The 14792-nt window shown below is 35.2% G+C and overlaps 1 protein-coding gene across 3 annotated transcripts in view; it reads right to left on the minus strand.

Moving 5' to 3' along the window:
* Nucleotides 1-565: 565 nt before the first annotated feature.
* The window catches only part of LOC129941862 (protein jim lovell), a 73196-nt gene continuing 58969 nt past the window's right edge, over nt 566-14792 (minus strand). For all 3 annotated transcript variants that reach the window (XM_056050623.1, XM_056050621.1, XM_056050622.1), the window contains exons 3-4: nt 7283-7414; nt 566-1826 (exon numbers count right to left, since the gene is read on the minus strand). In XM_056050623.1, coding sequence (XP_055906598.1) covers nt 1096-1826; nt 7283-7414 — 863 coding nt within the window. In that variant the 3' untranslated portion in view covers nt 566-1095. The remainder of the gene's footprint in view (nt 1827-7282; nt 7415-14792) is intronic.

Here is a 14792-nt window from a genome sequence, read left to right on the forward strand (position 1 = left end):
TATATTTAGTTTTTATACTTCCATAGCAACATTTTAAAAATAAAATAATTAAGACATGAATATTGTCAAAATCTAAAAATGATGAAAATAGAACCAGAAAGTTAACATTCAACGATACTTTGAATCCTCAACAAATATCACACTAAAACACATTTTCTTTGATGTTTTGTTAAAAATATTTCCGAAAATCAATTAACTTAAGAAATCGAAAAAAAACCGAAATTGGAACCAAAAACTGTAACAATAAATTAAAGACATTAGAGTTTAGGTACATGTATTATATAATTATTCTACTTGTATTTTTAACATCAATTTATAGATTTATTTTATTTTATGAATTTCTTTTTTTTTAATATTATTTTTATGTTATTAAAATTATTTACATTTAATTTTGATAAACTCATTTCGATTTGTTTTTATTTTTATTAAATACAATGTCTTATTTAAATTTATTTCTAATTATTATTTACAGAATAATAATACTACAAGTGCAAATAAATGTATAATATTTACATTATTTTTTAAAGTTTTTTAGAAAATAAAAATAAATCAATCTCAATTTTAAGTACTAAGTACAATATTTTAAAATATGTGTACACAACCCACAAAATCTATTTTATAACACATAAGAAATCAATAATAATAATAATAAATTAATTTATTATCAAATATATAACTGTATTTTTATTTATAGGAACTAAAAGCACCAAGAAAATTAAATTGTAAATATAAATATTTTAAATCAACTTTTTAAAAAATACAAAAAACATTGAAATAGAAATAAAATAATTTTTTTTAAATAAAAAATAAAACATAAAACTTTTATATAAAATATTGCCAAATTGTTTGTTTATGCCTCTCTCTCTCTTTAAACACACACTTGTGATTCAACGTTAAATCTTAAATCTATGTTCGAATGACAGCTGGAGGTACTGCTGCAGCAGCAGCTTCCATTCGTCGTTTTCGACGAAAACGTTTTAATCGACGTCGTTCATTGAGGAGGTTTTGATTGAATTGTCTAAAATTATTTGACGCTGGCGGAGGTTCGGCAGGAGGGAAAAAGATCGGGTTCGTAGCCCAATCTTGCCAAAAGTTTCAATCCTGCCCGTTTTGTTGCGTCAGTTCACGACGTTCGTCACGATTCAAAGCCAATGGCTGGGGGAATTCATCATCCATGGATTGTTTGGATCGATCTGATTTGCAGTCTTCGTCGATTGCCATATGCATGGCTGCAGCAGCGGCCGCAGCTGCTGCTGATTGTTGATGTCTTTCGGGCGGGAGAAGATTTAGCATGCCGAGTGGGAGACCGGGGAAGCCACCCGGAAAATCGGGATAGAAACCTTGTTGGAATGGATTGAATATTGAATTGGGTCCCGATAGCAGATCTGGTTCGGAACTTGAGCTGCGAGGGCCCATTGGGCCACCTGGTGGCCCATTACCTCCACTTCCACCACAATCCAGATCTCGTGAATCCTTGCTGCGGTTGGAGTCTGTATTTTTGCTTCCACCATTACCACCACTCGAACCTCCTCCTCCACTTCCTCCACCACTTCCATTATTATTTGAGCTCAATCCCATTGTTAGGAGTTCAACTGGAGGCCCACTTATGCAGTCCTTCCGCAGTTGTTCCAGTTTGAGACTCTTTCCATATTTGCCACGAACATACATGAGGAGAGAATTGTACGGGATGCCAAATATCCTTGATGCTTGGCTGGTGGTCATTTTCTTATTCCACACATGTTGCAGGGCTTCCGTCAATTCGGCATTGGTCCAAGATCGTGGAGGCCCACCTCTTGGAGCTGAATGTTGTCCTTTTGGGCGGGACACTGAAAGGAAACAAAATACAAATTTTTAAATTTAGTTTAAAAAAGAGAGTTTATAGATTTTTTTTAGAATAGGGAAAATTTTAATAGGTTTTATTGAAAAATTAAAACTCTGACAAACATACATCAGGAGCAGTAGTTTTAAGTCCTGCAGTTTTTTGAAAGTCATTTCTGCATATTTTGGCGTAATTTTTTGAAGAAAAAAATTAGAAGTCGATATCTCTACTGAATCTTGAGAGTATACACAGTCGAAAAGGTGTCCTGAATGTACACACATTCTCCTTAAACCATGAATCTAGTTTCTCGGAACCTTGAAACGTCGAGAAATATCACCATTTTCAACTGATTATAAAGACTTCCTATGGGAAGGTAAAAAAAGTTTTGGAATAATGGAAAAAGCCATCATTACTGTTATTAAGATCATTACTTTGGTTTTCAATTCAATTTTTGCAATTCAACTTTAAGTAATTACGCTTTTGAATTAAATGTAAATAGTAATTGAAATTCTTCAATTACATTTTAAAGTAGTAGATTACAAGTAATTGTACTAGAATATGTTTGTAATCATTTTTGACCAATCTGGTAAAAAATAAGTATGCGTATAGTCAATATCAACTATCAGTTGGAAGTTGATAAGTTTTGAAGGTTGAAATGTATTTATTTTTTAATTTGTCAATTTATCAACTTTCAATTTTTAATTATTAATTTTTTTGTTATTGTCAAAAGCTTGAAATATTCACAATTATGAATATTCTTTATCAAATATCAATTGATAATCATGATCAATTCACATTCATAATAGGTTTGTTATTCACGCCTTAAATTGACTAAAATATTTATTTTTTCCCTACAATTTTTATCCTTATTAAAATATTTCACACAAAAATTATGCAGCCTTCTATAAGAACTCTATGTTTCAGTTTCTTATAGGAGCTATTAAAATAGAGCAATTTTCCTATCAGATAAACAATCTATGCAAATTCAACTTCGAACCCATATAGTTCCTACCTTACCTAGTACCTGCATAGGTGCATATATACTTTTGATTGTTTGTCTCTCTCAGATACATACATATAGCTTCATTTATCTATAGCGATAAAAAGACCAAAAGCAAACTGGCGCATGACTTTCAAAATAAACTACAAAAATGTACAACCTTCCCACATGCATGCACCTTTTTTTTAAGATAGTTACAAGAGATCTGAAGCCACAGAAAAAAATGTTGTCGTTTAACTTAACAAAAAACACCTTAAAGCTTAAACTTTAAGACTTTGAAGACGAAAAAGTATAGATACGAGTATAAAGCGAGTCCATTACTCAATTCCACACATTTCTTAATTTCTTTCTTTCTCTTTGTTTTTTGGAATTGTATGGAACTCGTATATGCCCCTTTTACCCATAGCTCGAAGCAGGGGTACGGGTCTTACTATACAACATGACTATAAGTATATAGAGAAGTAATCTGAATCATGACTTGCCAAACTTGCCAATCCATATGGCAAGTCTAAGCTTGTAGAGTATAGCACCACTCTACTTATACTCCACCTGGGACTGGGATAAAAAAGGTTATCAGTCACAATCAGATAATGGTTCAATCTTGTCGAATTGTTCACGTTTCTAGGTCCGTCGTCGTCGGAATGGTATCTATCTTTCCGCTGCACCGAACCGTGCTCTATGGAGCCACACACCCTTCTCCATCCAATTCCATATCCATTCTCTTCCATACCGCGAGGAGATAGATACGGAGTATTGTTTTTTTCTTAATTTTGTAGATACTTTTGTTTTATCTCTCTGTGAGGTAGGTAAGTATGTGAAGTTACATGAGATCCGATCCTGTCGTCGATTTGTATGCTAAGTTCCTGAGTCTCCCTCTCGTCGTCGTAGTCGGTCGGTCGATTCAATTTGCATGTGGGACACAATGAGATCCACATCGCATCAAGGTATAACAAACCAGACCAGCCACACAGGCTACAACACACCACACATAGTATCTACGAGTATCTTTTGTATAAATCTTTCAAAGCAGGTTGGGACTCTTATTGTTATTTCGCTAAAAATTCCACCTACAATTTGTATCTATAGAAATAGAAACAAAAAGATACAGATATAAGAGTATCTATAGATACTAAATGCATTTTGTTTTATTACTGTTGCTGCTAATATGTGGTAATATCATCTTGCGGCAGTTGCAGTGGCCATGTAGCGCAAGGAGCTTGGTGCTGATGTTGATGCTAAAACTACGAGGACCAAGTGCGCCAAATGGACAAATTGAATTTCGATTTCGATTTCAATGGTAGCGCGCAATGTCGTCGTCGCATTTATGTATCTACGGGATACTTCTACTACTCATAAGATGACTTTAATAGCAAGTAGGAACTTACTAAAAGCAAAGATACTGTTCCGAGTTCCACAGGCTCACGAGTGAGTGAGTGAGAAGAGATCACACCCACGATTTATTGATTTTATCCGTAGTCGTTGGACGCCTTTCGTTATAGGTTCCAATGGTAAAGACGAGCTATATCTTCAATAGCTTGCCTGTTTAAGGAATGATCATCTGCCCCCTATGCAATCAGCTCTAGCTTCTTCTCTCAAAATAAGTATATACGTAAGTTCTTTAACTTTGACTTAAAGTCAATTGGTTTTTCCTGTCTTATGCAACAGTGATGCGGTGTGTAGCATGAAGTCAAAATGCTCCTGCTGCTTCTGGCAGTACCTATACCTTTTTTGATTTTTTTGTTTTTTGCAAACATAGGGCATTTTGTTGTTGAAGATATAAAAGAGAACTTTGTCATGTGATCACGACTTGAAATTGTTCTTCATCTTTGCTTGAGGTTTTTTGTAGATAGTTTTTTGTATTTTTTTTTTCATATGATGCGATCATCAGTTGTTTTTGTTGTCGTTGTTGTTGTTATTCACTTTCGTATAAGCACGAATTGATTCTTTCAATGTTCTTTGTGACGTTTTGGAACTAAACTGTTTGTAGTAAGAGGATAGATATGATATGAAAGAGAGGTAGAGGTCATAGGGTATAATCGATAGATTTTACTAACTCAATTGATTTGAGCGATCTGTTGCTTTTTGGTTTTAGGTTGATACCCGTACTACGTTCAATCTTTGAAATAAGATCACACAAAATTCGACTTTGGATGAAAGTGCAATTTGAAGTTCAAAACTACAAAGAGATATAGAATTTGAATAAAACGTATCGCCTGATGTTTTTTATGTCAAACAAAAATTAATGCAGTTATCAAAATCATTGTTCAATTTAGTTCGTGAGGCCAATTAATGGTTCAATCAGTTCTAAAAGCTTAAAACTTTAAAGATATGACATTTCTTCTTGACATGATGTAAAAATTCAGTATTTTTTATTCATTCTTTAATGACGTAAGGTGTATTGTTCGTTGATGGAGAAATCGACAAACTTTAATTTTTGCAATTGAAAAAACCTGAAAGTTTTTCATGATACATAATTAAATAAATAAATAAATAAATTAGGTGACACAACAGCTCGTAAAGAATCAGGCCTATAGTACTTATGCTCTCAAACATTGATGGGTGCGAGTAATTTAAGGGATATGGAGGACCTACAGTCCAAACTTCTGGTTTGAGAAATACTTTTTGGAGGATTTGTCAATTCCTCGCAAGATACAGTACCTGCGAAAAAACTATAGAAACACACAGGCTCTAACCATCACGCTACATGTACTACATAATTAAAGCATTAAAAATAACATTGGTTGAAATGAATAAAAATCAAAATGTGAAAATTAAAAATATTTGAATGAAATATCAAACAATATGTCAGAATAATGCATATAACACAAAAGTGGCGATCCAAAACAAAACTCTAGAAAATTCCCGCAGTTTGAATTAGTAGGAAATAGAAGATCAGACAAAAATACCTCCGCTGTTCTAAGTGTCAAATAAATGTCAAATTAAAATATTTCATTACGAGTTTAAGTATCTTTTAAAAAATTGACCTTGAAATATTTTGGGTCAAGTTCAATTAAAGAAAACAGTTTTCAATTTGTTATGCAAATTTTACAACTGTGTTTGTGTTTTTTAAAAGTCCTTGGATAAGTACACCGCGTCAGCATATTTATTTTCTTAAAAAAGGTTAATTAGTATTTCTATAAGTTTTCATAGTTTCTCAACCCATTAACGTACAAAATGCCAATCATTTACACTAAAAAGTTCAACTTCTGTTATAGGTTAAATTAAAATCTATCTTTTTTCTTCAAAATACTCAAAACTGACTCAGCCACATTTAAAATAGAAAAAAAAAAACTTACTTGAATGTAATTAAAATTACCGATGATCATGTCAATCAAATGCGGTTTAACACTTCACTTTCGAAAATGTTTCCAACTCCGTAGAAATCTTTTTTCAAAAGAGGGGAATCAAAATAGAAAACAAAAAACAAGTCGAAAAAAAAAGATAATCAATTTTTCATCTCATTAATTTTCTTGTCTTCTACATACACTCTTCTATATCCCTTCCCTGACATATCCTATAGGTTAAAAAGTCGGTGCGGTGCGGTGGCGATGATCAGCTCCAAAGTAAAAAAAAAACCCGAACAAGTCATAGTCGCGGTAACCAGGTGCGATATGCATAGGTGAACATGTTCATGATCACAGGAAAACCACGAAATGTTAAATTTTGTTTTTTTTTTTTCATTTTTCGTTCGTTTAGGTTTTGTACTTCAGAGCTCAGAGCTCTCATCCGTTCTGCGATCACTGGATTTAGCTGATCCCATTCAATCAAGCGTGGTCAACACACCACACCACTTGGCAGGGGGAAATCAACCTTAATAAAAAAAAGTCGATTAAGTGCACTTTGTTTTATAGCATGTTCACCGTATTCAGGTATCTTGACTTTTTTCGAAAAGCTATTCCTCTCAGCCACACGAATTCATGTGGGTATGTTTATTCTACAGGTGGAGCAGCAAGAGGACGACGAAATAATGCTCTCAGGTGTGAAAATGTATCTTAAGGAAAAAGATACAAAAATATACAAGACAAATAACAAACGAACAACAACAAAAACAAAGAATGTAGTGGCAATTGAAAGAAAAATAATGGTTGTAGACGAAACTACTTACAACTGCTACGTGCCATATGGTGAAGCAACTGACGACTGGCGGCGTCGGCGACGGCGCTCGCTGTCAGTGGAAGCTATATGGCTGCACTGCTATGGCGGCACGGCGTGACTATGAAGGCGATCAAAGATCGAAGGGTTAATTAGACAGTTGAGTGAGTGAGGGAATGTTTTTTTAAGTGATCGAGTCTTTGGAAAAAAGTGAATACCTTACACAAAAATGATTCATGACTCTATATTAACTTTCTTAGATACATATATATAAAAAGCTTACGAATCGCTTAAACATAACTAAATAGTAATAAGGGGAAGGGTGTAGTAAACCTATAAATAATGTTGATGATGTGTTAAATTTAACTTACTTTTCTTTTTTAAAAAAGGCGGATGATCTCCTCCTAGCCCTCGTGGGTCGGACATTTCCATGAGCGGGTTATACAGCTTACCAGGATCAATTCCAGGTGGAAATAGTCCTAGCGGGGAATCTAATCCGAACACTGAAAACAAACAAGAGAGAAATTTTATTGTAGAAATTTTATAGATTAAATAATATAATTCTATATTTAAATGAGGAGAGTAGTATAACTTAATAAAATATTAAGATGCTTACAGAATTATTTTAACACTCTGCTCTTTATGCCTAAAGAGTTAAAAATAAGTATTCGCAACCCTTAAAAACAATTAAACAGCTCAGAGGTATTTATATATAGTCGAAGTTATTTGTTCTTAACATTGACATTTTTATCCATGAACTTGCTTGTCCTTACTTTTGACTAATTGGAAAATAATTAAGACAATTTAAATAAAGTGCACGAACTTGCTACTGTATCCAAAGCCTCTCTTCACTCATAGAACTTATATTTCAAAAATTAAAAATTTATCAATAGAATAAGAGTGTTGGTTCTGAAAAAAGGAGACCCTCTAAACTGCACCAAATATGGAAGAATCAGTCTACTTAACATCACTTACAAGATCTTTTTTGCCGTAATATGTGAACGGCTAAATCCCATCGTCAACAACTTGATAGTTCCTTATCAGCGCAGTTTTAGACCAGGAAAGTCCACAGTCGATCAAATATCCACATTACGGCAGATCCTGGAAAAAATCCAAGAACACCAAATCGACACCACCATCTTTTTATCGATTTCAAGGCCTAAGGGACGAGCTGCCCTGAGCCCTGCCCTGGCCAACTCGCCCGTTTGTGCAGGATGACCATGAAGAATTCATGCTGATCCGTAAAGGTTGGAAACAACTTAACAGAACCTTCGATGTCAAAAAAGGTTATAGACATGTTGATGCGCTGTCATGCGATTTTTTTAACATGGTACTTGAAAGAATAGTACAGAGCTCCTGGGGGCAATATCCTTCAAAAGTGTATCCAATTACTAGCATATGCTTATGACATTGACATAATTGGAATAACTCAGAGTGATGTCAATGTGTCTTTTGTCAGTATTGAGGCAAAGGCAGCAAAAAAAGGTTTAACGGTTATTGAGGGCAAAACAAAGTATATGTTGTTGTCAAGAAAGGACCTACAACACCGACGTCTTGGTCAAAACGTCACCATCGACAGAAGTAACTTTGAGGTAGTCAAGGACTTCGTTTACCTAGGCTTCACTGTAAACGTAGAAATCAACACCAGCGCTGAGATCAAACGAAAAATAACTCGAAGAATAACTCAGCTAACCGCTGTTTCTTTGGGCTAAGAAAGCAATTGAGTGGAAAAGTCCTCTTTCGAAGGACTTAAGTGCCGCTATATAAGACCCTTACCATCCTGCTATACGGTGCAGAAGCATGGACTATGACAAAAGCAGATGAAAGTACCTTCGTCGTTTCGAGAGAAAATTTCTTCGTGTGATCTACGGTACAGCGACGTATACTTAGCCAAAAGGGTAAAAATCCAAAGACTAAGATGGATGGGTCACGTAGATCGCATGGAAAATAGTGCTCCAGCCTGGAAAGTCTTCGAATCCACACCCATAGAACAGCGCAGTAGAGGAAGACTGCGAATCAGGTGGCGCGCACAAGTGGAAAGTGACCTTACACACTTGGAGCACGAAACCGGAGACATCTAGCTAGGGACCGAGCTTGATGGAGAAGTTTGTTGGATGACACACTGTGTGAACTATCACACAGGACTTTAGCGCCACTTTAAGTAAGTAAGTAATAAGATTGTCTTTAAAAATTAAATTAAATTAATAATTTTTTTTTTGTAAATCGTTTAAGGGTTTTTAAAATTAGTTTTGTATGCATACAATTTTTCAATTTTCGTTTTAAAATATTTTTAGTATGCTGCTTTTTTAGAATTCGTAAATATATCTTTAAGCTCAGCGTTAATTTTGGTTAAGATATAGTGACCTGTTTTTAAGATATCGATTCTTAAAATAAAATTTAACATTTTTATAAAAATCCGAAAGGGAAAAATGCTACATCAAATATCATGAACAGAGCTTTTGGAGAAAACAAATTATTGAAATCGATTAATCAGTATAATAAAAGACGAATAAAAGAAGAAGAAGACAAACGGACGGAATGGGGGACCCTTTTTTCGACTTGTTTACCATCGTAATGTTATGTTTGATTTAAACCTCGAGTTCTAAATGTTTACGAATGCAATACATGTCATATAGTTCCTAAAGAGTTTTCAATTGGCGCGGGTCGATTAAGGCACCATTTGGCGGCCATATTGTTTTTGGTGACATCTGTCAAATCTTTTGTTTATTATTCAGTTGCCAAATCATCATGGCAACTTACACGATTGAACAACACGTTTAAATGATAAAACTTTATTATCAAAATGAGTGTTCGCTAACGAAAACGTTGCTCGCATTGCTCCCAGTCGACTATTCAACGTTTTGTGGCCAAATTTGAGACAAATGGTTCAGTAAACAATCAGCCAACACCAGTAAGTTCAAGGAACTCAAGATCGTCCGAGAACATCGCTGCGGTACAGCAAAACCCGAAGCAGTCTATTTCTGGCCTTGCACAGGAACTCGGACTTTCTCGGACTGGGACAAATTGACAAATTTTTCATTGGGACTTGTGCCTACACCAGTACAAAATCCAAATGACCCTGGAACTCATAATTCATGACCATAGACAAAGGCGTTTGTTGGTGCTGACTGGGCTTTGAATCGCTTGAAAGGGGACTCCAATTTTCGGGGAAAATCATCTTTAGTGACGAAGTCCATTTTTGGATGAATGGCTGTGTTAACAAAAAAAATTGCCGTTTATGGGATGACAACGACACCAACCCACGCAAGGTTCACCAGATGATAATGCAGTCTCAAAAAGTTACCGCTTGGTGTAGATTTAAGGCTGGCGACATAATCGGTCCGTACTTTTTGAAAACGACGTTAGTGCGGCTGTCACCGTCAACAGTGAGTGCTACATAACGATGATAGATGACATGTGGTTCCAGCAGGACGGTGGCGCTACGTGCCACACGGCAAAAGCCACTCATGACATTTTACCCTTTTACCCGCAATTATTGAAAAACTGTTTTTATATCACATGTAAGAAGGGTTTAAAAAACATTCATTTAAATACAAACAAATCATGTTGATAAGAAGCTTTATGATCTTAAAAATGTATCATCAATGTACTGGAGGAATTTAACAAAACTCATTCCAATCTATAAGCTGCCTTCAAGAGAAAAGTCTGATCAGGAATTGTTGGCCCATAAGAATCTAGAAACGCAATTTTCTTAAACTGCTCACACTATTCCTCGTGTGTTAGCAAACACTTTAAAAAAATATAAAGATCGATAGATATTGATGAGCATCAACTAGCTGGTTTAGTTACTGACTTTAAGTTGGAAAACCTTTTACAGCACATTCTTTGATATGAAACAAAAATTACGAAGACTATTTTTACATTGAAAAGGTAGTATAGCCTAACACATTCAACAATTGATTAAAAGTGATGGAGAAACTTGTCGGATAGCAATAGAAATAAAAACTTTAAAATAATTATAGCTCTGAGCAAGTTTGGATAACTCCTGTTAGGGTGATTTTTTTACTAAAGCTCATAACAAAATGTATCTAAATATTATCTGCAAATATATTGTCGTATAAATAAATCATCCAAATGACTTAAAAAAGTAAACATTTTGGGTTCAAGCTTCATTCCAAAGTACATGTATGCAAAATAGTTAGTAAGTGATATATCTACCTACCTATCTACACCTTATGCTCCTGGCAGCTATGCATACATTTTATCAAAAACTCCGTCGGTAAGTAGGTAGAAATACGTATACAAATATATGTAAACAGGAACACAAAAAAAAGTAAGGATAAAACTCCACCTGGGGCGAAAAAACTTCGTTAAAAAAACACACACACACAGCTCCTTCCCTATGAATATACACCTACGATTTCTATCAAATGCTAAAGAAGAAAAACTATAAGGATGCCACCCATCCATTGCATCCCTTTCCAATATGATTCCACCCAAACTGGAAGGGAAAATGCATTTTTAACTTGTTGGTATAGCATAAGGTAAGGTATCCATAGTGCTTGGTACTAGGATGAGTATATTCCATATGCCGCAAAAAAAAAGAAAAAAACAACAGCAGCAAATATAAACAGAACAACAACAAAAAAATAAGAAAACAATTTCCCTTCGAATGAGACATTGCAATCATTAAGAAAAGTTTTTCTACGGTATAACGCCACCATCACCATTCCCACTGTAAACTCAACGCCTCACTCCCAAAAGGGGTGACAAACATATAATATAGTACGTTATCGCGTACGTGGTGGATATAAAGAAATAAGCCCGCCGCTGCCACCGCCACTGCCGTCAAGGCAAGAGGTTCCTTATAATAGTCCTCTGACTCTCTCCCATCATCATGCATCCTTCCTCCAATAAACTGCAATTTATGACGACTGAGTGAAAAGTAAGAAATCACGGAAGTCTAAATAGGAAGATAAAATTCACAAAAAATAAAAATAAAAGAAAACACGGAAAAAAGAACCTAACTAAAATAAATATAAGTAAAAGTAAAAGACACAAGGAGCTGTATGCTAACGCCTGCTTCTAGAAGACATCGAAACAACACACGAAACGCGACTTAGCTGCAGAGCTCAATGCCAAATAAGAAAAATAAAGAAGAACCGCACATTCGCAAACATAACCTGCGATTTTTTTTAGAGTCCTTTCATTTTTTTTTCGTTATCGGCGGCGTCGTAAGCAGAATACACATTCTGGTTCTGTATATCCTGTGTGCATGCATACATATATGTACCTACGCTAAGAAATTGTAGAAAAAAAAAATCGTCCTTATAAGAGCGGGCAACAGGATACAGGAGGAAGCAACAAAAAATATAAAACAAACTACGTCCGTGAGCAAGGAATAAACTTCGTTAAAATGCGACAAAGTCGAGAACGCGAACAACATCGTTTGGATCTTAGTTCAGTCGATGACAAGCAAGGACGAACGAATATGGTAGTTCACCGAAAGGCTAGGGGGAGGTGCACCAATTCATGAAACGGATGACATACGGAAGACGCTTCGTTCCAGTTCTATCAAACATCATCATCATCGTCGTCAACTGAAGCCTGATGAATAGAAAAAATACCTATATGAAGTTCCAATAAGTTCGGATTTTCGTCCTTATACCAGTATGCACACAGTCACTGAATACTCCACTCTTCGATAATTCTATTGTTTCGTTTTTTTTTTTGTATTTTTAGTTTGAAGGATCAGCGACTGGGATACATAGGACGGAAGGAAAAATATATATTATTACTAGTATTCCCGCATGTATCTTTTAAACAAGTACCCTCCACCTCCATCACTCCATTCCAAAAAAAACCCGCACATCCATTAAAACACACAAACTCCTTACGTTTCTTCTTCTTTTTTTTCTTCTATCATACATCAATCAAAGCGAAAAGGATATACGAAGGTAGGTAGTGACTATTGAGGTTTGTTTGCACTCCACATCGCACTCGTCTTGTGGCAAGAAATAACTCACTGATTCGCATTCGACTCCTGTGTGCTCCACCACGTTTCAAAGATGGATGCAACAGTGAGTTGTGGCAATATTATTTGTATATACATACGCAGTAGAGCATCATCCAGAGTTACTTTACTCACATCACATCCTTTTTCTTATGTAAAAAAAAATAAAGTAGAAAAATTATAATAATAATCATATGCAGCAAAATGGAGAGATTTTTTTGAGAGGACGAGTAGGGTAGGATATGTTAGTCGCAAAGAGTTGCTCAAATTTGTTTCTGGATTTTTAGTATCGTTTGAGTTGGACACAATAAAAAGTACTAACTCGTCTTAGTCAGATGCCCCTCATACATCAGATACGTCAAGTAGGTACGTCATATAAATTAGATGTGTCAGATGACTAAAACAAAAGTGACAGACAATTCTTGCCCATCTTGGTGAGCTTTGCCAAAAGATTCTTACTGTATATTTGAACTATCAAAAAACTCAGACAAACTTGAATTACATCTGACACATCTGACGTATTTAACGCATCTGATGTATTTGACGTATCTAACGTATCTGACGTATCAGACCTATCAAACGTATCAGACATATCAGACGTATCAGACGTATCAGACGTATCAGACTTATCAGACATATTAGACGTATCCAGACACATCAGACGTATCATACTTTTCAGACGTATCAGATGTATCAGACGCATTAGATGTATCAGACTTATCAGACGTATCAGATGTATCAGACGCGTCATAGGTATCAGACGGATCAGACGTATCAGACTTATCAGACATATGAAGCGTATTAGACGTATCAGACGTATCAAACGTATCAAACGTATCTGACGTATGTGACTTATCTGACGTATACATTTGGCACCTGACGCATCATTATTGAAAGAAAGAGTCTTATTTAAGTTCTAGATTTGAAACAAGATTTGACAAATTGATTGGGTCTCTGTAATGGGGTTTAGAACTAATAAAAGAGTTTTTAAAAAAGGATATCTACGCCTAACTGAAGATGAAGTATATTACAAAATGTTTAAATTTGCTGTTAACATCTTCTAACTCATTCAAAACAGTAGGAGAAAACTGATAGCAAACTCTATGAGAGTTTCCAGTTTTATGGAAACGGTTTATACTAAAGTCGAGTCTTTCAATAATGCTTGGTTTTGCGTGTTGCAAGGTTCAAGTCAAGAAGTAAAGGAAAGGTTACAATACACAACAGCAGACTTTTCAGGCAGACAAATTTCGAGAAGGTGATAAAGTTAAAACACTAAGGCAATATTGACGTAGAATAAATAAGGCTCGTACAAAATAAATAAATAAGGTAGGGCAATAGTCCAATTAAAACTAGGTCCTAGTGACTTACAACTCTCAAACATTCCTGTGACAGAGTACCTACTGTTGTCAGGAGTGGAAGGGACCTACAGTGTTAAGCCGAATCCGAACGGCTAATTACTCTTGGAAGACTTATCAATTCCCTACAAGAGGCAAAACCCGTGAAAAAAATCTTTTTATAACACAGAAAGGGTTTGAACCCAAGACTTGATAGTTCATGATAGTTCATAGCATTAACCATTACTCCGCCGGTACTTCATAAAAGCTCATGGTGATGCTTTTAAAATGTTTTTCTTGTGTATTTATAAATCTGTGTACCAAACTGAAACTTTTTTGAGTACAAAATGAAATCCGTTCTGCTGAATGAATGTGAAACCTTAAAATGCTCCGCTGTCTTCGATGCATAATATTAGATTCGATGTGAAGAGTGAATGTCTATACTTGAAAATGGCGTTAGATTGGTAATATTTTGGTAAAACCAAACGAAAACAAAGCGAAGCAATCCTTTGTGTGTAATCCTAAGGGTGTTAGTAGAGTTTTGGAGGCCAAGAGCACTATAAAGGTCAACTT

The sequence above is a fragment of the Eupeodes corollae genome, chromosome 1 (assembly GCF_945859685.1).
Source record: "Eupeodes corollae chromosome 1, idEupCoro1.1, whole genome shotgun sequence".
Lineage (NCBI taxonomy): Eukaryota > Metazoa > Arthropoda > Insecta > Diptera > Syrphidae > Eupeodes > Eupeodes corollae.